The 25,595-nt window shown below is 51.0% G+C and overlaps 1 protein-coding gene across 1 annotated transcript in view; it reads left to right on the top strand.

Annotated features, from left to right (window-relative positions):
- The first annotated feature begins 218 nt into the window (after positions 1–218).
- The window catches only part of LOC138376127 (anthrax toxin receptor-like), a 45,312-nt gene continuing 19,935 nt past the window's right edge, over positions 219–25,595 (top strand). Inside the window, exons 1-12 of the mRNA XM_069460164.1 lie at positions 219–469; positions 5,302–5,373; positions 6,512–6,583; positions 8,480–8,561; positions 8,665–8,698; positions 9,627–9,706; positions 9,782–9,850; positions 10,206–10,286; positions 10,378–10,438; positions 14,207–14,305; positions 23,919–23,988; positions 24,569–24,654. Of these exons, the coding sequence (XP_069316265.1) occupies positions 219–469; positions 5,302–5,373; positions 6,512–6,583; positions 8,480–8,561; positions 8,665–8,698; positions 9,627–9,706; positions 9,782–9,850; positions 10,206–10,286; positions 10,378–10,438; positions 14,207–14,305; positions 23,919–23,988; positions 24,569–24,654 (1,057 nt within the window). The remainder of the gene's footprint in view (positions 470–5,301; positions 5,374–6,511; positions 6,584–8,479; positions 8,562–8,664; positions 8,699–9,626; positions 9,707–9,781; positions 9,851–10,205; positions 10,287–10,377; positions 10,439–14,206; positions 14,306–23,918; positions 23,989–24,568; positions 24,655–25,595) is intronic.

Consider the following 25,595-nt stretch of genomic DNA (forward strand, 5'->3'; position numbering starts at 1 on the left):
CAGGTGTCCCGAGAGCCAGACGCTGACCTTGCTCCCTGCAGTCCGGGCAGGTACCTGGTGTTGGGCCGCAGTGTGCACTGGGGGTAGGGCAGGAGGGGTGTGGCCCCTGGGCACGGCAGAGGCGGCAGAGGGTGGCCAGAGGTGGCCGGCGCTCAGAGAACCTGGGCCCTGGCTCAAGAACCCAAGAGTGAGCTGAGGTCACAGGGACAGCCAGGAAAATGGGGAGCCGTGGTGTCCGGGGACCCTGCTCGGCGCTATTCCTGCTGCTGCTGCTGCTGCTCCCTCCCCCGCTTTTCAGAGCAGGAAGTTTCCAGCACCCAAGACCTGACTGGAGGATGTTCCACCACCTGGGCCCGGGCTCCAGACGGGCCCATCACCGCCACGGCCCAGGCACCAGGCATCACTGGCGCCAAGGGCAAGCACAGTCGTTTTGCAAGGCCAAATTTGACCTCTACTACATCATAGACAAGTGAGTGTTCCTTCCAGGCCTGGCTCTGCGTGGCCACAGCGGCCGCCATCCCCTTTTCACTGGGGGCAGGACAGGGCCTGGAGCCCAGAGCTTCTGCCAGAGAACAGGGCAATCTTTTGTCAGACAACCAGAGCGAGGCTGCCTTCTTTCCTGAGGCAGAACGAAGGTCCCAGGTATTTATTCCCTGGTACGTTGTCTCTTGGATGGGGAAAATACACCTGTCATATGTCATCATGCCCCGATGTGCCAACAGAGAGCCATCCAGGCCCCTGTGGTGGTGCTCATGCCCCCTCGACAGCTGATTACCAGGGGCTGCCTTTCAGCAGTTGCCACAAGCTCACTGTGAATTTTTGGTTTTTTGTGTTGTTTTGTTTGTTTCTTTTTTGTCCCAAATGATTTCTGTTTTACTAGGCCCAGAGAGATTGTTTTGTCGTCTCTGTTGGGCCTTCTAATAGTGTCACTCTTAGAAAGTCCTTTGCTGCGCTGCTTCTAGGAGTTTTGCTTCTTTCATCTACGCCCTGGAGAGCCGGTGACAGTTCCTGCACTTTCAGGAACAGCTTGGTCTGTCTCGGTGTGGCCCTGGGACAGCCGGGCTGTGCATTGGGTGCCTTCCAGCTCCCAAGGAAGGAAAGGGGGCGGGTCTTCAGTCCTGGCGACATTGTCTTGGTTGCATTTCAGCTGTGGGGCAGGACAGACTCTGTGGTCACTCTCCAGTAGCAGTGGAGCTGCTGTCAGTGGTGCTGAAGCGCTTCGCTGTACCCAGAGCCCGGCCCCTGCGCTCCTGCATCCTCAAATCCCCCTGGGGCTGTGGAGGAGCACAGGCATTTTTCTATCCTATTTCCAGGCCAAGGGGGGCTCCTGGAGGTTGGTGAAGCCCAGAGGCAAGTGTTGTGACAAGGCTTGGGCGTCCTGCGCTGCGCTCTTCCCGCCATCCCAGGTGGAGCTCCCTCTGACGTTCTCTTTCCCTTGGACGCTGATGCTTGGCCACTGTTCGGCTGCTCTCGGGGAAGGGGCAGCCTGGTATCGGAGACAGGCAGACCCCACTCACCAGCCCCGTGGCCTTGGGCAAGTTGCTTCATGTCTCTGTGCCTCAGTGTCCCCATCTGTGAAAAGGGTGTCTTTATACTCACCTTGCCAGGTGTGATGGGGAAGAAGGGAGAGTTCCTAGGTCAGAGGCAATAGCCGAGGGTGAGTGTGACGTGAACTGCCAGGCAAGGCAGAGTCACAGGCTGGGAACTCCGGGCACTGCAGGGGCCTGCCCCGGTCCTGGCTGCTGGGCTGCAGGGTTGCAGCTGTCTGTCTCCCTGAGCCCTCTGCCTCTGGCTGGCTGGGTCAGAGCTCCTCTGGGGGCCTTGCGGGGCAATTAGGCCTGGACCCGGGGCTGGCACTCCCGAGGTGCTCTGGGATCTTTCACCCGTGCGAAGAGCCCGTCTTGGCCATTTGCTCTTTCCCTTGCTGATTCGTTCGCTCAGGAAGAATTTCTGGGCAGCTCTTAAGTGCTGGTCACTGTTTGGTACGGTGAGGATAAGGCAGCGAACAGAAGTAGACCAAGGCCCTGCCCTCCTGGACCTTGCACTTGAGTGGAGAGACAGGCAATAAACAAACCAAAGAGGAAAGTCATGTGTCACTTGGGGATAAAATCAGGGCAGGAGGGTGGGAGGAGCTGAGGGTGGGGCCTTCTAGAGACGCGATCAGAGGAGGGAGCTGCCCGCACACCAAGTTAACCGGTGGCAGTGTCTCCTGGCAGAGGAAGGGTGTGACTGGGCTCTTGTTCAGAAAGGGTGACAGTTGAGGGGGGCGCAGGCAGAGCCGGCAGGAGGCCGGTGCAGCATCCACGGAGGGGACGCCGGTGGCCTGGGCCAGTGGGCAGGGCTGAGGTGACGAGTGGCCAGGGTCTGGATCTGTGGTGATGGCGGAGGCCACGGGATCCCAGACAGGTTGGATGGGGGGATGCGGGGCGGGGGGGCCGGGACTGGGGGTACAGGGAGGAGAGGAAAGCACCTTACTCAGTGAGTGTCCCTAACAAGCTGGCTAGCTGTTGTCGCCCCCACTGCAGAGACCAGGAGATGAGGCAGCTCACGGCCAGGAATGACCCCCTGCAGCCCCGACAGGCAGCTGTGGAGCCGGGATTGGAACTCTGGACTGTCTGATTCCAGAGCCCACCCAAGACCCCGCAGCTGGGCGGGTCTCTGAGGATCTCTGCGGGAGTCCTCTGGGCAGAAACAAGCTGCTACCTGCGGGAAGGCTCTTTGGCCATTCGAGCCCATCTTATTCATGAGATTTCTTGAGTTGTTCATACATTGCACTGAACTGGAAGAAAATGAACTAGTCCATGCTATTTTTCTTTTAGTAATTTTAAAAATTATGGTAGCATATACATAACAAAAATTTACCATTTTAACCACTTTTAAGTGTACAATTCAGTGGCATTAAGTACATTCACAGTGTAGTGTAACCACTGCCATCCATGTGTAGAACTTTCTCATCATTAAATACTGAAATTCTGTTCCCACTGAACAATAATTCACCATTCCTCTCTCTCCACCCCCTGGTAACCTCTATTCTGTTTTCTGTATCTATGAATTTGCCTAGTGTAAGTATCTCTTGTAATCGGAATTATACAATATTTGGCCTTTTGTGTCTGGCTGATTTCACTTAACATGATGTTTTCAAGATTCGTCTGTGTTGCAGCATCTATCAGAATTTCATTCCTTTTATGGCTGAGTAATATTCCACTGTACGTAATATACTACATTTTTTTAATCTATTCATCTATTGATGGACACTCACTTGGGTTGTTTCTATCATTTGGCTATTGTGAATAACGCTGCCATGAACACTGACATACATCTATCTGTTCGAGTCCTTGCTGTCACTTCTTTTGGGAACATACCTAGGAGTGGAATTGATGATCATCTGGCTATGTTTAGCCTTCTGAGGAAATTCTGAACTGTTTCCCACAGTGGATGCACCACTTTACATTCTCACCATCAAAGCACGATGGGTCCAGTTTCTTCAGAGCCTCTCCAACACTTGTTATTTTCCAGTTTTTTTGATAATAGCCATCCCAATGGGTACAAAGTGCTATCTCAGGGTAGCTTTGATTTGCACTTCATCAATGCATGTGATGTTGCATCTTTCCTTGTGAGCATATGTGCTTATTGGCCATTTGTATATCTTCTTTGGAGAAATGTCTTTTGCCCATTTTTTTGTTCCACTTTTTTGTTTGTTGTTTCTTTTTTGTTCTTGGTGTAGGAGTTCTTTGTATATTCTGGATATTAATTCCCTGGCAGATGCATAATTTGCAAATGCTTTCTCCTGTTCTGCAGGTGTGTCTCACTCTCTCTGCAGTGTCTGTTGATGCACAAAAGTTTTAAATTTGGATGAAGTCCAGTTTTTCTTTTGTTGCCTGTGGTTATGGTGTCATATAAAAAAAAATCTGTACTAAATCCAATGTTACGGCTTTCTCCTATATTTTCTACTAAGAGTTTAAAAGTTTTAGTTCGGGCGCAGTGGCTCACGCCTGTAATCCTACCACTCTGGGAGGCCGAGGCGGGAGGATTGTTTGAGCTCAGGAGTTCAAGACCAGCCTGAGCAAGAGCGAGACCCCGTCTCTACTAAAAATAGAAAGAAATTATCTGGACAGCTAAAAATATATATAGAAAAATTAGCCAGGCATGGTGGCGCATGCCTGTAGTCCCAGCTACTCAGGAGGCTGAGGCAGGAGGATCGCTTGAGCCCAGGAGTTTGAGGTTGCTGTGAGCGAGGCTGACGCCACGGCACTCTAGCCCAGGCAACAAAGTGAGACTCTGTCTCAAATTAAAAAAAAAAAAAAAAAGTTTTAGGCTTTATATTTAGGCCTTTGGTGATTTTGAGTTGATTTCTGTGATGATGTAGTGAACAGTCCAACTTCGTTCTTTCACATGCAGACATCGGATTTTCTCAGCACTATTTGTTGAAACTACAGTCCTTTTGCACCCTGATTACTTGAGGGACAATGACGGAAAGTCAATGGAGCATAGATGTGAGGGTTTATTTCTGGGCCCTCTGTTCTGTTCATTGGTGCATGTGACAGGACTTGTTACAGTACCACACAGTTCTGATTACTGTACCTTTGTAATAAATTCCGAAATCAGGAAATGTGAGTTCACCAGCTCTGTTATCTTTTTTGAGATTTTTTTGTTTATATGGCTATTTAAGGTCCCTTGTGATGCCATATGAAATTTAGGATAGATTTTCTGTTTCTGCAAGAAAATACTGTTGTGATTTTGATACAGATTACATTGTCATCCAAACAATATTATGTCTTCCAATTCATAAACATGTAATATCTTTATTTATTTGTGTCTTTAAATTCTTTCAGCAATGTCCTATAGTTTTCAGTATACATTTGTTTTGTCTCTTAGGTTAAATTTATTCCTAAATATTTTCTTCTGTTTGATGCTTTTGTAAATGGACTTTTTTTCTTAATTTAGGTTTGGATTATTTATTAGGGCCTTTTCCAATCAAATAATCCTCACCCATTTCTTGTCCACACAGCCCCCACATAGCTTGACCGGCTATCCTGGTTAGCCACCAAATGTCCCTCATCCCAGGGAGCTCCTCAGTCCCAGGAAGGCAGGTCTGGACCATCACGTTAGGCAGACCACTCAGCTGATGGAAGTCCCCACCCAGGATGACCGGGGTGATCACTGAGGGTGTGCCCAGCCCTCAGCTGTGTTCGGGTGGAGACGGGCTTGTTAAAGAGCCTGCTGTGTGGCTGGGGACAGCAGAAACTCTGCCACTCGATGGCAGCACATCATCACCCTGACTTATGTCTTGTCTGTTTTCAGGTCGGGCAGCGTGAACAACAACTGGGGTGACCTTTATGGGTTTGTGGAGGACACTGTGAAGCAGCTCCAAAAGTACGATCTCCATGCTGCCCTCTCTGCGCTGCAGGGAGCTTTCCCTCCGGCAGGCAGAGGGCGTGTCTGATTAGATCTGGTGGGCAGGGGAGTCCCTTTTCGGGAGGGAGCACAGAGCCCGGGCTGGCATTCCGAAGCAGGAGCAGGCCAGCGCCTACTGGTTCCATCGGGTCTCGGCAGCCTTGGCCGGCCCCTGCCTGTGGGCCAGGGCCAACTGCAGAGGCCACCGCCTGCCCTCGAGGACCTCGCAGGCTGGGGAGGGAAGTTAGGCAGACCAGCGGCAAGGGACAAAGAAGTCGCCAAGGAAGGTTAAAGGAAACAGAGAATTCCTAGGGACAAAGTCAAGGATGGCTTCCCAGGGGATGTGGAACTTTGAACTGGGTCTTGTAGGCTGGAAAAGACACGGCAACAGGAGCCATGCAGGTGACCTGTGGTGCAGTGAGGGGTCTGGCTTGGCTGGGGCCTGGGGCCAACTCAGGGGAGGGCTGGAGCCTGAGGCTGGGCAGGTCAGCTTGGGGTCAGGGGCATAAGGGCTCGTGGTGCCAGCCCAGGGCCTCTGATTCCTGCTGGGAGCCACAGGGAGCCAGAGAAGGGGAGTGACATCATCAGGGCTGTGCTCCAGGGAGAAAAGTCTGATTAACTGTGGGTGATGTGGGTGGTGACAAGAGCAGGAGCCATGGGGAGCTCAGCTGGGGACGTGTGGCAGCAGCTTCCCTGAGGGGCACCAGGGGTCAGCGGGCAGGAAGGCAGTGGTCAGGGGAGGACAGGGAGGAGGTGTGCGTGGCTGCCAAGAGGGAGGATGATTTCTCCGAGATGGGGTGAAGAGACGAGGAGTTTCTCAGTAGAAGGGAGGCCAGTGGGCGGGAGGCCTTCCTGGAGGCGTGTGGGTGCGTGTGTGCATCTGGGTGCTGGGAGTGCAGGGACGGAGCAGGACTGTCCTGACGCTCTCTCCCGGGGGCCCCACACCTCCAGATTCCTTCACTAATTCACCTGGCCTCTCTGCGTCCCACTCGGGCCCCAGCGCGGAAGAGCAGGGGTGGGAAGCAGGGGGTTGGTGCTCACCAGTCCCCGGGCAGCTCACTGATGCCCACTGGGGCCTGTGCCTGTGGCTTCTCATTGGAACCTATTTCCTCCTAAGCCAACATGTGAAAATGTCCTTGATCACCTACTCCACTTTTGGTGAAACCGTGATGCCACTCACCGCAGACAGGTAAGAGTCTTTGACTTTGAACTCCCCAAGGGAGTCCTGGTGGGCTGGGCTGCAGGGAGCTCCAGACAGCTGAGGGGTTCCCCAAGACTACAGTGGGGAACCTTCCAGTGAACAGGGTAAGTTGGCCAGGGCGTCCCTCAGTGCGCACCCTGAGCCTAGCCCCGGCTCCCCCGTGCCCTCTGACCCCTGGCTGCACTGGACCTGCAGAGTCCTGTGCCCTAGAGTTCTCGGCCTCCCACCCTCTGTCCCTGCCCTCCCTCTGTCCTGCCTCCTCTCCTGGCAGGTGGCTGTGAGGATCTCTGGGCCCAGGGGGCTGGTGTGTGTGGGTCCTGGTGAACACGGCCTGTGCTGGGCGCTGCTCTGTGCCTGTCCCTCTCTGCCCTGGCCAGTGGGGACAGGAGACAGGGTCTGAGCCCGGGGCAGTGCTGGGGAATTTAGTGCAGGGGAGCTTGGTCCTGGGTGGGTCCTGCAGGGGAGCCCGTGGGTGGGTCCAGAGCCCCAGGCCAGGCTGGGGTGATAGAAGGAGGCAGGACGAGCAAGGGTCCAGGGGACTGGAAGGTCCCAGTAGGGGACCCTGGCCTGGGGGTGGGTGTCCTGAGGGTTCCAGATGGGCTGGGAGGTGAAGGATCCCTTGGGACGCCCACAAGTGGAGCTGGGTACAGAGTGGGTGCAGCACAGAAGGGAGGTGAGGACGCTGAGCACTGGATGGGTGCCCAGGCCCCTAGGGCAGCTTCGAGGGGAGTAAGGAGGGGGTGCTACTCCGAGGGCTGGGCGAGGCTTGGGAGGGTGTGTCCTGTGCTGTGGGTTTGGGAGAGAGACCTGAGTGGGCCTGAGGGGGAAGAATCAAGGACGAGGGGAAGGACCCTGGCTGGTGGCCAGAGAGCAGTGGGAGCTGGGCTGGGCAGAGCCCGGTGTGGTCCCCGTTGGGGCATGGCAGGGCCCGGCCTCCCCCCCGGGGCTGGGCGGGGCAGGGCTCGCAGAGCTGCCCCGTTGGCGGGTCTCTGCCTGCAGCATGGGGAGGCCCTCAGGGTCCACGCTCTGCTCAGCCTTGCTGTGCTGCCTCAGCCCATCACATTGCATTAGCCTGACCCTGGGCCCCCCTCGCCTGTCCCAGTCCTGCCACTAGAACCAGCCCCGCCTGCCCTAACCCGTCCTGTCCGCTCTAACAGCGGCTGACAGGCCTTATCCCAGAGCCAGCCTGGGGATCAGCTCAGCTAGCTGCCCGAACGCACAGCACAGCCTTCGGAGTGCTCTCCCCGCCTCTGGTCTTTGTGCGTCAGGAGCACAGGCAGCCAAGGGGCCCGAGGGCTCTAAGTAAGATTTGCTGCTTCCTTGGCAGGATGAAGGGGAGGGGGAATGGAGTCAGGCCAGGGGTCTTAGGCCGTGGGGGCTGGGTGCAGGCCTGGGGGCTTAGTAGGTGACCTTTCCCACGCTCAGCCTTTTCAAGTGAAAGATACATGCCAACCTGAGGGTCCCTGGGGACAGGGTTAGGTTAGAGCGGGGGTTAGGATGGCTGGCCCCATTGCCAGGCCCTGACTGGCAGTTGCACATCTCTGGGTTAGGGTTAGGGTTTGGGTCAGGGTTCGGAAAGCTGGTCCCTTCGGAGGGCCTGGCTCACAGCTGCACGTCCCTGGGAAGCTCTGACACTCACCGTGGATGGTCCCCTTGGTGATGTCCCCGAGGCCTGAGTGCTTGGAGACAGGCAGGAGCTCAGAAGGCCCTGAAATCTGCTGTCCAAGTCACAGTGAGAATGGGCAGATCACAGTACTTGCCTGGTCCCCTACCCTGTCCAACTGGGTCTGCACAGTGGACAGTGGCTCTGGCATAGGTTGGGAGCTGGGTTTTAGCAGTCAACTCTGTCTACTTCAACCTTCCTTTGTTAATTTTTTTTTTCAGTGAAGAAATAAGGAAAGGTCTTGCAAAACTTGAGAAGGTGGTTCCTGAAGGACACACATTCATGCAAGAAGGATTTAAAAGGGTATAGACCCCTAGATCTCAGAGAGTCTATTCTAGTTTACAAGGTCTTACCGTGACTGGGTTCACCTCACCGTCCATCCCCATATTTCTTCATTTCCTTGCAGGCAAATGAGCAGATGGAACGAACCAGCGCTGGACGTAAGTGCCTGCTGCCTGTATGGTGGTGAGGTACAGGGGACAGACCGGGGCCTCAGGGAGGTCTGTGTGCAGACCCCTGTGGCTGGTGGAGCACGTGGCGCCCCTGCTCTGAGCTCCAGGCTCCTTCCTGTGCAGGGAGCGTGGCCAGCCCAGGGTGCCCTGAGAACTCCCGGAATCACGCGTGTGTCCCTTCCCGGTTCTGAGTAAACAGGCAGTGTGGCCCTGCAGTGGGGCCGGGGGAGAAGGAAAGGAGGAAGCCGGGGGCCCTGAGAGAACAGTCGCTTCCCCTCGATGGCACCTTTGTCCTTCTCCCGTCCAGTGTCCCCTCCAGCTGACTTGCATCCCACGACTGTGTCTCACATGGTGCAAAAGGCCGTGCAGGGCGCAGCTGACCCCTGTCCGTCCACTGTGGAGGTGCGGCTCCTGTCGGGAGGGAGGCGCCTGCTGCAGAAGGTGTCGGGGCCCTGCCCGGTGCGGCTGACCTGGAGTCCTGACCCACGGGGCCCAGCGCTGCCAGCAGGAGGCCCGCAGGCTCTGCCGGAGCAGGACCCACCCCCACGCAGCCCCCTGAGCCTGCTTTTCACAGGAGGGTCTGGCTCACCTCCTCTGCCCATACTCCGGGCCTATGCTTGTGGGGTGGTGGCCAGACTGCCCTTCAGGCAGAGCGGTGTCGTGTGGCCGGCGGGAGAGGTCAGGCAGCCTGCTGGGAAGGCCCTGAACCACCTCCGTCCCCATCTGTAAAATGGGTCCTGGGCTGAGGCCCTTGTCACTCTGGGCAGCCTCTGCCCAGGAGGATGTGATGTGGGGAGCACCCGGCCATGTCCTGAAGTGTCAGTGCTGTGACCCTGGCAGCCTGGGGCAGTCCTGGCGCTTCTGGAGGTCACCCTGGTGCCTTTGCCGACCAGGCCACTGCTTGCCTTCCCTGCAGCCGACAAGGTTCCCAACGTGGTTATCGCTATAACTGATGGGACACTGGTGGAACAAGCATTTCAGGAGACCTTGAAGGAAGTGAGTGCAGTTCATCATTACTGGCATTTGCTCTCCGTATTTGCTGATTTATAGTCAGTGATTTCTTCCTCTTAGGCTGAGAAGTCTCGGAAGATGGGGACAACTATTTACACTGTGGGTGTGGCCGATTTTAGCAAACGGCAGGTAATTCAGAGCAGGTAACCACATGCCAGTCTTGAGCCCTGTTGGGGAAAACGTGTCACAGGCAGCTTTCTCAGGGCTACCCAAAAGATGCCCTTGTAATCCTTCCCAAGGGATTTGGGCCAACCGATGGCCACTGCAGAACTGACTGGCAACATGTTTTGTTCATTCTCCCACAGCGAGGGGAGGGTGAAAAGCTCTGTACTCCCTGAGAATGCTGGCAGAGCCAGGGGCGGCCCTCAGAGTCAGCCATCCTACTGTCCCCGTGGCATGAGGGCAAGACACTGTCCCTGGGCCTGAGGACCTGCAGCATCCTCAGCCCTGGCTGGCAGGTCCAAGCCCCCTCCTCTCTCCGTAGATAACAGCAATTGCAGACAGTAAAGCCCACACGTTTGCAGTGGACAATGGCTTCAAAGCCATGAAATCCATCGTTGGATCGGTGAGGGGGACGACTGGGAATGGGGGGTGGCCAGGCACCAGTGCCCCGAGCCTCACACCTCTACGCTGTTCCCCCCTTCCCTCTGTTCCAGCTCACTAAAGGTGTCTGTACTCAAGTCACATCTGTGAAGCCTTCCACTGTGTGTGCAGGAGGTAAGAGCTCCAGAGTCACTGCTGTGGACTGACAGGTGTGTGTGTGTGTGTGTGTGTGTGTGTGGCTTTGCATGCTGTGTGTATGGCTTGTATGTATTTGTGTGGTATGATGGGAGGGAGGGTATACGTGGGGAGAGTGTGAGTGTGCTGTGTGTGTGGATGCAGCATGTGTGGCATGTGTGGGAAAGTGTGTGGGGTGTGCACGTGTGCATGTGTGGGAAAGTGTGTGGGGTGTGCCCGTGCGCATGTGTGGGAAAGTGTGTGGTGTGTGCCCGTGCGCATGTGTGGGAAAGTGTGTAGTGTGTGCCTGTGCGCATGTGTGGGAAAGCGTGTGGTGTGTGCCCGTGCGCACGTGTGGGAAAGCGTGTGGTGTGTGCCCGTGAGCACGTGTGGGAAAGCGTGTGGTGTGTGCCCGTGCGCACGTGTGGGAAAGCGTGCGGGGTGTGCCCGTGCGCACGTGTGGGAAAGCGTGCGGGGTGTGCCCGTGCGCACGTGTGGGAAAGCGTGTGGTGTGTGCCCGTGCGCACGTGTGGGAAAGCGTGTGGTGTGTGCCCGTGAGCACGTGTGGGAAAGCGTGTGGTGTGTGCACGTGCGCACGTGTGGGAAAGCGTGCGGGGTGTGCCCGTGCACACGTGTGGGAAAGCGTGCGGTGTGTGCCCGTGCGCACGTGTGGGAAAGCGTGCGGGGTGCGCACGTGCGCACGTGTGGGAAAGCGTGCGGGGTGCGCACGTGCGCACGTGTGGGAAAGCGTGCGGGGTGCGCACGTGCGCACGTGTGGGAAAGCGTGCGGTGTGTGCACGTGCGCACGTGTGGGAAAGCGTGCGGTGTGTGCACGTGCACATGTGTGGGAAAGTGTGTGGGGTGTGCACGTGTGCAACACAGAAACAGATGAGAGCAGCAGGGCCCGTCCCAGAAGCCCAGGCTGCTGCAGGACTTGGAGCGTCTCTGTCATTCACATCAACAACATGGGGGAGAGAAACCAGGCGCTTGTCTCAATGGGTGAAGAAAAGGGATCGGCACAATCCAACATCCTCAGCACACTAGGATTAGGAGGGACCCGCACAGCCTGACAAAGGCATCACACAGACACCGGGGCTCACAGCCCCCAGTGGTTACACGAGCGCCTGTCCCTGAGGTTGGGAAAGTGACAAGGACACCCTCTCCCCAGCTGAGACCCCTGCACCAGTGTGGGGAGGACATCCTGTGTGTTGTAAGGTGGTGACATCCTGTGTTCTGAGCTCTGTGGGTGCAGGCGGGGCCCCCACACCGCGGGGCATTTGTACGACTGTGGCTGCCCTGGGCGACCTTCCTCTCTGGGGACAGCGCTCAGCTGGGTACAGTTGGGTCCAGACCAGCCGCGGGCTCTGGCCTCAGTGTTCCTAACTGGAAGGCGCCCTTGCACCATGCTCAAGTGCGAGCTCTGCACCTGTGGGCACGCAACCTGGAGCAATTGCCAGACGCCTGCCAGCTCCAGCGGAGCCTCCCGCGAGCAGAGATGCTGCCGCCAGGTGTGTCGTGAGATGTACAGGCCGTGCGCTGTGCAGAGGCTGGCGCAGGACTGGCAGCTGGTAGGGCCCGAGAAGCAGTAGGTGGTGCTGATATTTCCCTCATTGCTCCTGGGCTCCGGTCCGTCCCTGTGCCGTGCAAGGGGTGGGGGTGGGGCAGGGGCTGCAGTGCTGGCAGCTAGAGAGAGCCCTTGCCCCGAAGGGTCTCTTCCTGCTGCTCCTGCTGTAAAGCAGCCTGGCCGTGCAGCCGGCCTGACAGCTGCAGCCCCTCATGTCCCCTGGACACACACAGGCCGTGGCTTCGGAGCAGCCCTGTCAAGGCCTAGGTGACGATGTGAGTTGTCACTCCTCCCTCCCAGCAGCTGAGTCGAGGTGGCAGGTGCCCTCTGCCCACTGGCTCAGCACACTGCCTCTGCCTGCACGGCCAGTGGTCCCAGCCCTGACCTGTCAACTGCTTTATGCAAAGCTGCCCTGAACAGGGGGACAGCCCTGACCCCACATGAAGTAGAATGAGCTGTTGCACCAGGGAGCCCTGAGAACCAAAGAGTGTGCCGGGGAGCCTAGGAAGGGAGGCCAGGGGAGGGCAGGCCGTCCCGGCTCCAGCACTCAGCCTCTGGGCCTGGCACCCAGCATGGCAGAGGCCTCCGCTGGCCTCCCTGCCTCAGGCCTGGCCTCCAGCCCAGCCTCCGCACAGGGCCCGAGGGTCTGAGCTGACCACTTCCCTCACCCCAGCCTGGCTGCAGTGTCTGAGGCCCCTTGGCAGGGCCACCAGGCCCTCCAGGGTCCAGTCTGTGTTCTGGGCCCCCGCTGTGCAGAGGCAGGGCTGAGGGGTCCCAGGCTTTCTGCAAGCCCTTGCTCAGCTTAGGGGCTGAGCCCCCCTCACAGGACACCTCACCCTGGAAACCTTCCCTGGTTGACGGGCCCTCTGACTTCTGGCAGCCCTTAGTGTAGGTCTGACCCTCTCATATGTCGAGGTTCTACGTGGCTCAGGTTCCTCCAAGGGCAGGGTCCAGGCCATCGGGTGGGTCCAGGCAGGCACCATGAGCAAGAGGAAGACCAGGCCTAGCCAGGACAGTGTCAGCTGTCCTTGTGGGGTCTTGGAGTGAGGGTGGCCCTGGGAGCTCCTCCATCTGAGGACAGTTGTGCCCCTGGGCCCCAACCAGTGGTTGACAGGGAGGAACACAAATCCATGGATGCCTGCCGTTCCCGTTTTCCAAAAAAGCTAGAAATCTGCATTGTTAGGGAAAATGTTCTGGCTTTCAATGTGCGCTCCCATTTCTGAAGACACCTGAAAGCCTGACAGAGCATGTCAGCAGGCCAGCTCTGCCCTCGGCCGGAGGCTCTGCAGACTGTCCTGTGAGGCACCGTGCCGCAGGAAGACTGGACGCAGGGGCCAGAGGAAGTGCTCCTTGGGGACCACCTGGGGTGCCTCGGGTCTCATCAGGGACGGGAATGAGCCAGCCCTGGCCAGGCAGAAGCCAGTGTGCTCGAGCAGCCTGGAGTCCTGCGGGAGCCCGGGCGGGCTCCTGGGCCAGCGCCTCACTGCCTCCCTGTTTCCCTGTGGGACCTGCCTCAGGGACAGGAGCCCCTGTGGGGAAGATGTGCTTGCTGAACCCCAGGGTGGTGGGGTGCAGTGTGGCAGGCCAGGAAGGGGCAGGGGATGAGGAATCTCCTGTAGGTCTCTGGAACCCCAGCTAAGACAGCACTTGTTCTGTGCTGGGCTCTCCTGAGCAACGTCCTGGGGGCCCCACCTGCCACACCTGAGTCCTGCCCCTGCCCCTGGGGTCCCCAGCCTGCCACAGGGCACACAGAAAGACAGAAGGGTAGACCCCACATGGCCAGCAGCCCAGCAGACATCAGGCCCAGCTCAGGCAGGAGACAGGGTGTCTTCAGTGGCCTTGTCCTGGCTCCTCTCAGGCCTCACAGGAGGGAGGGCCTGGCTGAGGGCGCACCGGGGGACCCCAGGGTGGGGAAGCCCCGGTTGAGCCGGCCCCTGCGCAGGTGCCTTTCACAGGCTCCTTGGGCCAGGGAGGGTGGCGAGAGGGCCTCTGAGTGCTCGAGGACCAGCCGCCTCCTCATGGACTCTCAGTGACACCAGAGGAGGACTTGGCCTGGGGGACACACAGATGTTGGTTGAGACACAGCTTCTTCCTTGTCGGAGCCCCTGGCGGTGTGGTACTGGGTGGACTGCCAGGCAGGGCGAGCTGGGAGCGCACACGCCCTCCACTCTCCCTCACTCGGACTTCTGACTGCTGCCCTGCAGAATCCTACGAAGTGGTTGTTCATGGAACCGGCTTTCAGAACACGAAGGGGCAGGACCAAGTTATCTGCAGATTCAAGTTTGGTCAAGACAAAGTTGTTGGTAAGTTGTCCCCTTGGTACCTCTGAGTCACACATTTCCCACACAACGCCGCCTGTCCCCACAGCCAGCCAAGCCTCCAGCACTTGCTGCCTCTTTCCTGTGGACACTGTGGAGTGACAGCAGTGAGGACAGCTGGAAGGAGGACCTGGCTCAAAGCCATAGTCTTTTTCTATTATCTCAAAGTGCTGGGCCAGCATTATTCTGTTGCAAGGTGTACTTTTGCAAAAATTTAATGAGTAACATAGAGAAAGTTTTAAAAACGGAAAATGCAGAGTTAACTTATATTCTCAGTTTGTGTAATAGTTTTGAACGATGAACCTAGGCTTAAAGACAACCAATTGAATGGATCAAATGAACACAGGGAATTAGGTGAGATCTGTTGTAATCATGTGGCCTGGTTTCGTATTTGGTTTATATGACTCTCAACTGTCCCATACGAATTTATACAGGTACAGCATGTAGTATTAGCAATAGCACAGATATTTGCTTAGTTAACCAATGGATATCAAAGTATCTCTTAGGTCAGGTTCTGTTGAAGTTACAAACAAAAGGCACTGGTTGTGAAATTTCAATTACAACATCAACTTGCTTAGTAAAAAAAGGCATGTAAGAGTCTCATTATGATGTGGAGTCTTGTTCTGATGTCTTGAGAAAAACTGTCTACGGTGTGAAAAGGTCCACTTCTTATTCTGGTTTAGAGTTTATCTCTGATTATGGCCTAAGGTGGTTCAGTGAACTTTTATTGTGGCCCATACATCAGGCATGAGGGCTCTAAAGACTGATCCAGTTTCAGCTTAGAGGGCTTTAGGAACAGTTTTTCATTTTTAGTAATGCCATGGAAGAAGGTTATATTGGAGGAATATAGAAGAGTTCAGGATCTAGTCTAGCCTCTAGGTAGATAAGGACTTCAAAACAATGCACAGGGCTATACAAGATAATAACAGGTATATTATAGATTTTTTTAAGAAACATAACTTTTTATCTCTACACTGATTCCATAAGGATCTCAGATTTAAAACCCCTTGAGGCTAGAAATCCCAACAAAGGCAGACTTTAGATGTTACCTACAGGCTTAAGGTGCCTGTCCTGGGCCTGCCAGGAAGTGACAATTTTTACTCACTCACTGTCAGGCTAGAAACCCTTGGCTCTAGGCATTTTATGTACATTCTCAATTATAACATTTCAGGAAAATCCTTAGTAATATAACCAATGTCTCAATTGTATCCTATTATAAGAAAGAGCAGGTGTTTATTGAACTTACACAAATAACCATAGTGTTATGAAAATTAAGAATACTCATAAACATTTTCCACATTCTGGAAGAATCAAACGCTTCCATTTTTGTTCACAAAAGTACACTTTACCAAATTGTTGTAAACTACACATAGCTTAAGAGAGAAAATTTCCTTAAATCTGAAAAAAAAGAACATTTAAGTAAAGAACCAAGAATGTTTTAAATAAAAGTCATAAAAACATCATCTTCATTCGTTACTCAATCTTAGGTAATTAATTTTTGTTCTTCTGGGTCTTGATTAGCATTTTCATGAACTCGTTAGTTTCCTTATCAGAGTTCTGGAAATTTTTCATTAGCCCATTGATCTTAAAGTTATCACAAAATCTGCCTTCAAGAGTACTTGTTAGAGTTTTTTTCCATGAAAATTAATTTTGGGCTACAGCTAATTGCAAATGCTGTTAGAGTAGAATTCAAAACAAAAACTGTGGATGACAAAAACTTAGAATAGCCACAGTTAAAAGTCTGATGAGAGTTCACAATTGACAAGGCTATTTAGTCATTTCTATTAGATGCAAGTTTTTAAGATATTCACCAGAATCATGACTGACAGCATCACATCAGGACTGATAAATTTCACATAATCTTTAGAATATTCACATCAATAACATAGCAATGCAAATAAAACTTTAAAAAAGACGTTACTTAACCAAAATTATGATTGATAATATATTAAATGTTTATGAATTTCTATAATTTCAAAACATTCAAGTAAATAACATGCCCATAAATATAACTAAGAGATCTAGCCTTGCTTGTCATTTGACAATGCTTGCCATATGATTTACCAAATAAGCCTAATCATTTAATATCTCTACAAGATGAAAAATAGGTTCCTTGAGGTTCTCCAGGGTCCCAGCTGGAAATCTCAATGTTAATTCTAGTTCAAAAGACTCAGTTTAGGATTTTTATCCTGGAGAAGGCTGCCAAAGATTTCAAAAGGTTCAAAACACTTGCTCAAAATAGAACCACAGGTTACTGTGAAATAGTGGTTATTCATTTAATCAGAGTGATAATTAAAAGACTTCAAAAGCAATACAGAAAGTTACATGAATTTAAAAACCTTAACCCTTCCAAAGCTCAGGTTTTCTTAAGTAATCAGAAGCCTAATAAAGACACAGGAAGTTATCTTTATAAAACACAACTTTGTTGGCTTTCTTAGGTCAGTTACCAAAAAGGTAAAGCAAAACCTCTTGCAGTGTAATTACTTCTCCTTATGGGAAGCCCGTTTAGATAACCTTGAAGATGAACCTGTTGAAACGGTACTTAAATTTCATCGGACGTGTGAAGACTGTGTCCAAGGTTATGAGCAATCTCCCAAATTACAGAGGAATGTAAACAAGAAAATTAGTACCTTGAGCGGGGGAAGACAGGGCTCTGAGAAAAAGTAAAAGAATGTAAAGTTTCCTGGTTACATGGAACAATTCAGACAAATCAAGAAAAGCTGAGAGTACAAAATCAAGTTGTGCTGGAGGAAAACATTGCTTTTCTAGGCCTTCAGGATAAACATTACAAGGCTGGGCAAGGTGTCTCACACTTGTAATCCTAGCGCTTTGGGAGGCCAAGGTAGGTAGATTCCTTGAGGCCAGGAGTTTGAGAACAGCCTGAGCAAGGACAAAACCCTGTATCTACAAAAAATAGAAAAATTAGCTGGATGTGGTGGTATGTACCTGTAGTCCCAGCTGCTCAGGAGGCTGAGGTAGGAGGATCACTTGAGCGCAGGAGTTTGAGGTTCCAGTGAGCTGTGATGATACCACTGCACTCTAGCCATGCAATAGAGTGAGACCCTGTTTCAAAAAAATAAAATAAAAAATAAACATTACAGTGCCAGGCCATAAAAGCAGAGTTAAAACTGGATGAAAAAGTTATAGGAGGTGATGAAAGGTTGGAGGAGAGAGTTATCATCCCAGCCGACCAAAAAGATAGACCTGCTCAATGGAAGACAGGAGAGCTGAAGAACAGAACGCATGACCTGGGTATCAGGTGAGATGCGAATCTGAAAAACTTCAAGAGGAAAACTCTCCCTCAAGACATGAAATGACCATGCTGAATGAAAAAGATAGCATTTTGAACCTGAAATTAGGGAAATAAAATGGATCTCAGGAAGAAATGTGCCAGAAATAGAAACTATCTTCAGTATAGAAGGTGGCTGTTGAACAGATTTCAGAATTCAAAATCAAAACCTCTTCCAGTGTAACTAAGAGCAAATCAGTATTTCAAGAAAATCTTGTTCTAATGTAGGAGACCAATGTTTTTAGTATTGTAATATTGTATTTTTAATATCAAATCTCAATCCCTAGAAAGACTTATAAACAATTCCCTTATAAATATTGCCAACTTAATTACATGCTTTTTTTTTCATAAATTCACCCTTGAAGAACATTATCATGACTTTACACAAATCTTTGACAATGTGCTGGGGCTTTCTGTTTTGTCCTATACTTTCTCTTTTTTACATAACTTGTCATTTCATTTTAGGACAAAAATTTACCACACAAGATTCTTGATTATACACAATTATTCTCTTCTTTTTAAACTTCCTTACCAAAAATATATCTTCATACCCATAACTTTCTATACATCTCTCTCACTTATTGGTTCTTTTCCATCTTTTTTTTTGTTCTGAATCTATATTTTGAAGCAACCTTTAAATACTCACTGAATTACACAAAATTATTCTTTTTTTCTGAGTAAAAAACCACTTTAATGCCTTTTTGATAATTTTATTCATCAAAAACAGCTTATTTTTTGGCACACTTTATGTACAAAATTATGTATATTAACTAGAATTTTAACCCTTAGTAACCTCCATTCTTAGTAAGTAATTTTGAACTCTATCATACATTAGTGTTTTATACAGGAGAACCATTTCATAATTTTAAAATATGTTTCCCCATAATATAATTTTTATGTATTTTAATAGACACAAATATATTTAGTCTTTTTATAAGAAGCCAGGAACAAACTTATATTTATGTTTAGCAATTTGTTTTAGTTTTTAAAACCCTTATTTGGAAATGACTTAGACATTTAATAAGTATTATTAATTAAATTTAACATAACTTTAAGATTTCAAATTACATGGAAAGTTTATTTATAAGTGTTTACCTCATTGACATTTACCTGATTGATTTTTAACAATTTACCTAGATTACCTATGAAAACTGATATATTAGACAAAGCTAGAGCCCTTCCAAATAATTTCCCTGTCAACCATTTTTACAGCCTGTGAATATCAGGTGTTTACCTAAGGAAGAACTTTAAAGTTAAATGTATGGGTATTTTGCTGACAGAAGATACAGATAGTTTCATTAAATCAACAATATTAAATTAGTCTTACTTATCAAAGAATTACATGAACAAAGATCATTCTATTTTTAGGCTGAGTTTTATAACTTTTGTGTCAAACCCTGACACCTTAAAATATTTAGTAAATATAAAAACGTCTGACCAGTAAACCCAGGCAAAAATGTATGCTGGCAATTTTGAGGACATTTTTATTTTTATTTTCCCAATAATTTGAAAACCAGCTTATTTATTAAAGATATACTTAATTCAAGTGAACTAAAGAGCATTATATATAATTACTATATATTTTATGTGAGTACTCATTAATTTAAGCCAATCTAAATAGAATTACTTAAGGGATTTCTGGCTATGTCAGATTTTACCATGCAGATACAACATACAACATAATACATGTACAAATGCATAAACACACCTAAACATCTGTACACATAGACAAAGATCTATGGCTTTCACTTTAGAATGTTAATTATGAGACAGTGAAACATACAAACTCACCAGTTAATAAAAGACAGTTGGATCCAAATTATATTTCTGACAAAATTAAGACTTGTTTACTTGGCTAAATTTCATTTGCCCTGATCGGTAATGTAATGAAGGCCGTTCACCAAAATTTTGGGCAAAGCAGTTTTATTTTTAAAAACCTCTTTCACCCTTTTCTCAGTTTCAAATGAGTTTAGGATTAAATTTTTAATGTTTACATATTAACTGAGGTTGACTGAATTGTATATGGAAAAAAATATATCCAAGTAGCCTTGAATCTACCTTTTGTTTGCCAGTCTGCCAGACAGAAATACTTTATATTATAAAGTATCTTGAGTTCAAGATTTTGACCTGTTTAATTTGAAAGCCTAACTTTATACATGTTTATCTAGTCCTTTTTCTTTTTAGCCTACAAATTTTTTAATTAACTATACCATCTCTCTAATTGTTAGTCAGGCAAACCTAAATTTACATTTCCCAAAAGCCTTTAGGTTGTTGGTTGTCGTGGAACTGTTGTAATTTGGAAAGTCATTAATTTGAAAAACGCTTTAAGACTTTTTTCTTTTTGTCTCGGCTGGGATGCCATAAGCAGTGAGTTTATCTCAATACCAGTAGAAGGGCCGACAGATTCAAAGTATGCAGGGAAAAAATAGAGATAAACAGAGAACTTAGAAGATTCTACATGTTCACTCTATAGCAGCAGAGTTTTTTTTTTTTTTTTTTAGAGAATTTGAATAATGACCATTTGAGCTCTTGATGTAATATGTCTATCAGTTTAAAAGTGTGCACAAAAATGGACCATAATATGTAGCTGGCTGGAGTCCCAGAAAATCGGGCATTAATGTTTAAGAATCCCATTCCATTTCTTATTAATCTCTCAAGAGCAAAGAAGATCTGCAAATCCTGTCCAGAAATGTTGCTGCCCAACCAGGTCCATTTGCCCACTGCCCAAGAGGAAGCCAATACAATGAGACAACAGGATCTACGGCAGCGAAAGAGTTTATTCTGCATGGCACTAAGCAGGGAGAGGGGAGAAATTTCTCAAATGTGCCCCCCTGAGAATTTGGGAGACAGGGTTTTAAAGACAGTTTGGTGTTAGGCAATTGAATCTGCTAATTGGCTGGGTTCTGGGCGGAATCAGAGGGATGTAGAAATTGTCTTCTTTGCTGACCAGGTTCTTGGGTGGGGTCACAAGACCAGTTGAATCAGTTCCTTGGTATGGGCCACTGGTCTGGGTGGCTCAGCTCTTCCACTGGAAAGTGGGACCTGGAAGATATCTCAGAAAGTACCCCTAGATTTCAAAAAGGTGACATTATCTATGGAGAAAGCTAAGAATCTTTGTGATCACAAGCTATGTGGCTCCATAGCGGCAGTTATACAGAAGTAAACCAGGCGGACAGTGGCTAATTATTGTGATTATTTTTAGCTAGGCCCTTACCACAGTTCTCGCCTTACACCCCTTTTTATTAATTTGTAAGGGCAGTTTCAATGTCAGGAGTTTGAACTGTGTTTTGATGGTGGCAACTGCCCTAGAGGCTTTTAATTAGCTACCCTGCACCCGTCATTTAGGATGTTTATTTTTGCTGTGGAAAGATTTTCAGAAACAAACAAGGGAAAGAGCCAGGTCATTTACAGACACACATAACCAAAACAAAATCAGAATATTTGCAGAAAATTTGAACCCAGGTACACAGATCAAATAAAATATTAAGTGAAGCATGCAGAACCAAAAGTGAATTCACCAGAAAAGACACAACTCACAGACAGGATACAAATTCTGTACAACCAAAGTACTCAACCCAGAAAGACACTTGTGTCTATATCAGAAAGGACTTACCAGAAAACACACAAAAAAATTATCATCCCAGGAGGGATGTGAGGTCTTTTATTTAAAGTGCCCTTAACCAAATCAGATCCTAAATAAAGTCAAGCACTTCTACCAAAAAGAGGGAGGTTCAGCCTGAAAGAAGACTCACTAGGAAGGAAAAGGCAAACTATGGAAGAAGAGAGGTCACAGGGCTCAAGTGAGTGCTGCACACCAGTTCCAAGAATCACCAGTTCCATCCGAAAGTAATCCTGCTCCACATTCCATTCCTGGACGCTATTTATGTCAACCTAAGTAGCAAACAGAGAGTCTCTCTAAAAGAATGATGTTTAGCTGGGCGTGGTGGCTCACACCTGTAATCCTAGCACTCTGGGAGGCCGAGGCGGGAGGATCACCGGAGGTCAGGAGTTCAAGACCAGCCTGAGCAAGAGTGAGACCCTGTTTCTGTTAAAAATAGAAAAAAAACTAGCTGGGTGTGGTTATGTGCACCTGTAGTCCCAGCTACTTGGGAGGCTGAGGCAGGAGGGTTGCTTGAGCCCAGAGTTTGAGGCCTTAGTGAGCTATGATGATGCCACTGCACCAGGGCTACAGAAGGAGACTCTGTCTCAAAAACAAAACAAAACAAACAAAAAATAATAATAATAGTAAATAAATAAATAAAAAGAAAGAAAGAATGAAAGAAAACAACATTTATTCAGGAACAGAGCATTGCAATGGCAATACACATGCCATAGTAAACTATGTGCATATTCAGAAAGGAAAAGGAAGTTAAATGTTTTTAAAGGAAAAATGAGAAGAATTACTTTAATTGTTTTGAAGTCATTGCCCTTGAATAAAAAGATAAATAACAAGGGTGATGCCAGTCCAAGTTTAGATAGGCAGCTGCTAGGCAGTTGTCCCTGTCAGTGTCTTCTGCCTCCCTGAGATGACAGTGCTGGGGTAGTTGGGCCCAGGCTGCCTCCAGAAAGGGCATTCGGACACTTCCTCTGTGGGTCTGCGGGTGTGCTGGTTCCCCATTGCGGAGATTACCCATCTTTCTCTCCATACGTGGGCCACCACCAAGCTCTCACACAGGAGCCCATGCTGCAATCCTGGGTGACTCTGCAAACAAACACTCTGCTGCTGATTGGTAGCTTAGAAAAACAAGTTTATTTTTCAAAAAATTGAAAACACATTTTAAACCTATTTTAACTGTTAGGAAGGGGTTGCCTGTGAATGTCCCTGGACGGTTGGCCCACCGCTGGGCATCCCCCCACTGCTGGGCATCCCCCCACCGCTGAGACAGCAGAGCTCCCTCCTCTGCCCTCTGACCCAAGCCCTGGGGTGCAGGGCAGGGAGGGGCCTCACCTCTGTCCTGCACCTGTGCTCTCGGCTCAGTAGGTGGAGAGCTGCGAGGCTGGCCTCTGGGAAGCACAAACTGTAGCCGCTCGGGCCTTGGGAAGCCCAGGTCTTGAGGAAAGCCAGGGAAAGGACCTTCCTCCCAGAATCTCAGCTCTCAGAACCCCTGGGCCCTCCCAGGCCATTCATCCCCCCAGAGGGGAAGCCTGGGACCTGGGAGCAAAGCCAGCAGGGGGCGCTGCTCGGCCCTGGCCTCTTACCCAGGTCGGCAGGCAGCAAAGGGTGTGGGCTCAGGAGGGACAAGGCTTCACCTCTACAGGTCATGGGATCTCCTGAGCCTCCCCAGCTCCCACGAGAACACAGAAATACCATAAAAATTGGAAAATGAAAACACACATAAAAAACCCTATTCCCTCCTCAGCTTCCCCATCTCAGTAAATGGCATCACCACCTACCTGGTCACTCTGGTCAGAAACCTGAATGCCATCCTGGGTTCCTCTTAGCTTCCTGCACACGCGCAGTCCCCCTGCAAGTCCTGCTGCCTGTATATACCAGAATATACCCCGATCTGTCCAGCCCCCGACAGACTCATTGCATGGGAGCAAAGCCCCAAGTCCCTCCCAGGGTCCACCAGGCCCAGTTGCCACTCCTGGGCCACCTCTTTCTTTCCTCGACAAGCCCAGGGCCTTGGCACGTGCCACTGTCACAGCCCAGAGCACTCTTCTCTCAGATCTTTCCAGCTGGCTCCTCATCCTTGTGGTCCCAGCTCAAAAGCCACCTCCTCAGAGAGAATTTGTTTTTCATGGAAACTCTGAACAGTATATAAAGGAGTGAGAATTCTGTAATGGACTCGAAGCGCCCGTCACCTACCGTCGGTCGTTATCCACCCACACCATCCGGTTTCCCTGGGACCCTCACCACAGAGTATTCTGAAGCAAATCCCTGACATCATATCATTTCATGTGTAAATATTTCAGTTTCTCTAAAATAGAAATTGTGTCTCTAAACCAAGGAAAAGTTCACCCGTAATGAAGCACCTGCCCCCTCCCCTCCGTCCCCCCTCCCCGCTGCTCAGGCACAGCACTTGGCACTCTCTGCCGTGTGTTTGCTCATTGTTTTTATTTGCTTGTCTGTCATTCCTGCAGTCCCTAAAAGGTAAGTCCCCTGAGAGCAGGGACTCTGCCTGCCTGGCTCCTGTCAGACCCCACAGCTCTGCACAGGGCCTGGGCCATCCTGGGTGCTCAGCAGGGGTCTCTGCACAGGGAGGGCAGAGAGAAGCTGGTGACAGCCCAAAGTGTCAGCTCTGCCTGCCGAGGGCGGGTGGGGGAGGGGCACCACATTGACATCCTTCTCATGTCATTGCCTTTTAGATGAAAAACCCATCAGTATGGACAAGACTACCATCACTTGCCCTGGACCAAAGATAGAAAAGCCTGGAGAGTGAGTGCCCCCGGTAGGGGCCCTAGCGGGCAGGGGATCCTGTGGTCAGCATTTGCCACCTTGACGTGTACAGAATGTGGGATGCCCCCTCTGCTGGGGCAGCACGTGTCCCTCTGTGGGTGGGTTAATGGCACCCTCCTCACCTGTCCTTGCTGCGGCCCCCAAGGTGTTCAGGGATACGTGGTGGCCCAGAGGCTACTGAGGAAGGCAGGGTGCAGCATACAATGTGCTCGAAGGATGGTGCCTTTGCTCCAAGTCACTTTTTGATCCCAGCCAGCACACAGCATAAATACAGATGGGTTGGGATAGTGACACCAAGCAGCCCTTCCTGGTCACATAGCTCATGTTCACAACGGCATCAGACCCCATGCAGGGCCTCTCCCTGCCTGACCCATACACCCTTGGCCTTCAGTGCTGAGGTTGACCTCATAGTGCTTGGGGACCATGACTCTCTGGGGGCCCAAATGCTGGATGTTCAGTGTCATCACCATGAGGAGAGCTGTGGGTGATGGTTTGAGCCAAGGGCAAGAACTGCGTCTCTCTGGGCTGGTTCTCACTGTCTGCCCTTTCTGTGCATCAGAAAGGTCTCTGTTGAAGTCAGCCTGGACAATGGCAACAACTTCCACTCGAGTGAGGAGGCCAGCTACACCACCACCAGCTGCGTGAGTAACGGAGTGGGCTGGACACCGACAGGGACTGTCTAGAGAGGCTGCACTGGAAGGAGCCCATTCTGGGGAGGCTAAAAAGGACAGATGGTTTCCAGGTGTTCTCAGAGAGTAGCTTGAGCGCATAGGCCCCGGAGCGGCTCCATCCTGGCTTCCACCTGGAGCAGGAGCGGGGCTGGGAGGCTGGCTGCCAGGTGCCAGAGTCCAGGACCTCTAGGGCACCCGGGCCTCCACGGGGGCGTCCCAGGCACAGGGCATCGGGAGGATTCCACTGGCTGCAGTCAGGGTGTGTGTGACTGAGTCGGTGCCCCCGCTGCCAACCTGACCCACTCATGACTCCCGGCCCCCAAACCTGCCTGGTGAACACCTGGTGACCACCTGCTGTCGCTGTGCAGGGGCCTCAGCCCCTTTCTGCCTCTCCTGCTTTCTTGGGCTCCTGAGCCATCCCTCTGCTCACCCTCTGACCCCTTGCAGTGCGTGTGTCCCCTGCCTTGGAGGGGAAGCTGTCAGGTGTGTGGGCCGGGCTCAGCGCAGGAAGGGGCTCCTGGGCACGAAGGTGCTGCTCCCAGGTGCCTGCTTGTCAGAGCTGCACGTGACTTGTGCACCTGGCCCAGGGCAGCATGACAGGAGGACGTGCCGGGGGCTGGGAGGGAGGCCTGAGCCTACTTGCACCGCCTGTGCCCAGTCCCAGCTGGCGAGGACCCAGCAGAGCTGGCAGTCCTCCCTCTGGGCCTGCCGTCGCTTGTCCCTGCACATCCACGTGCGGATCAGCAGACGGAGCACACATGGGCCGTGGGGAATCCGCCCGCTGGCAGCCCGGTGGCGCCAGGCACGTGTAGGCAGGACCTGGGGAGCAGCCCTGGGCTCCAGCCCAGCCAGCGGCCCCCGCCCCCAGCCTAGAGGGGCCTCTCCTTCAGCAGCCTGTGCCGGCACGGGCCCTGT

Source organism: Eulemur rufifrons, chromosome 28 (assembly GCF_041146395.1).
Source record: "Eulemur rufifrons isolate Redbay chromosome 28, OSU_ERuf_1, whole genome shotgun sequence".
Taxonomy (NCBI): Eukaryota; Metazoa; Chordata; class Mammalia; order Primates; family Lemuridae; genus Eulemur; species Eulemur rufifrons.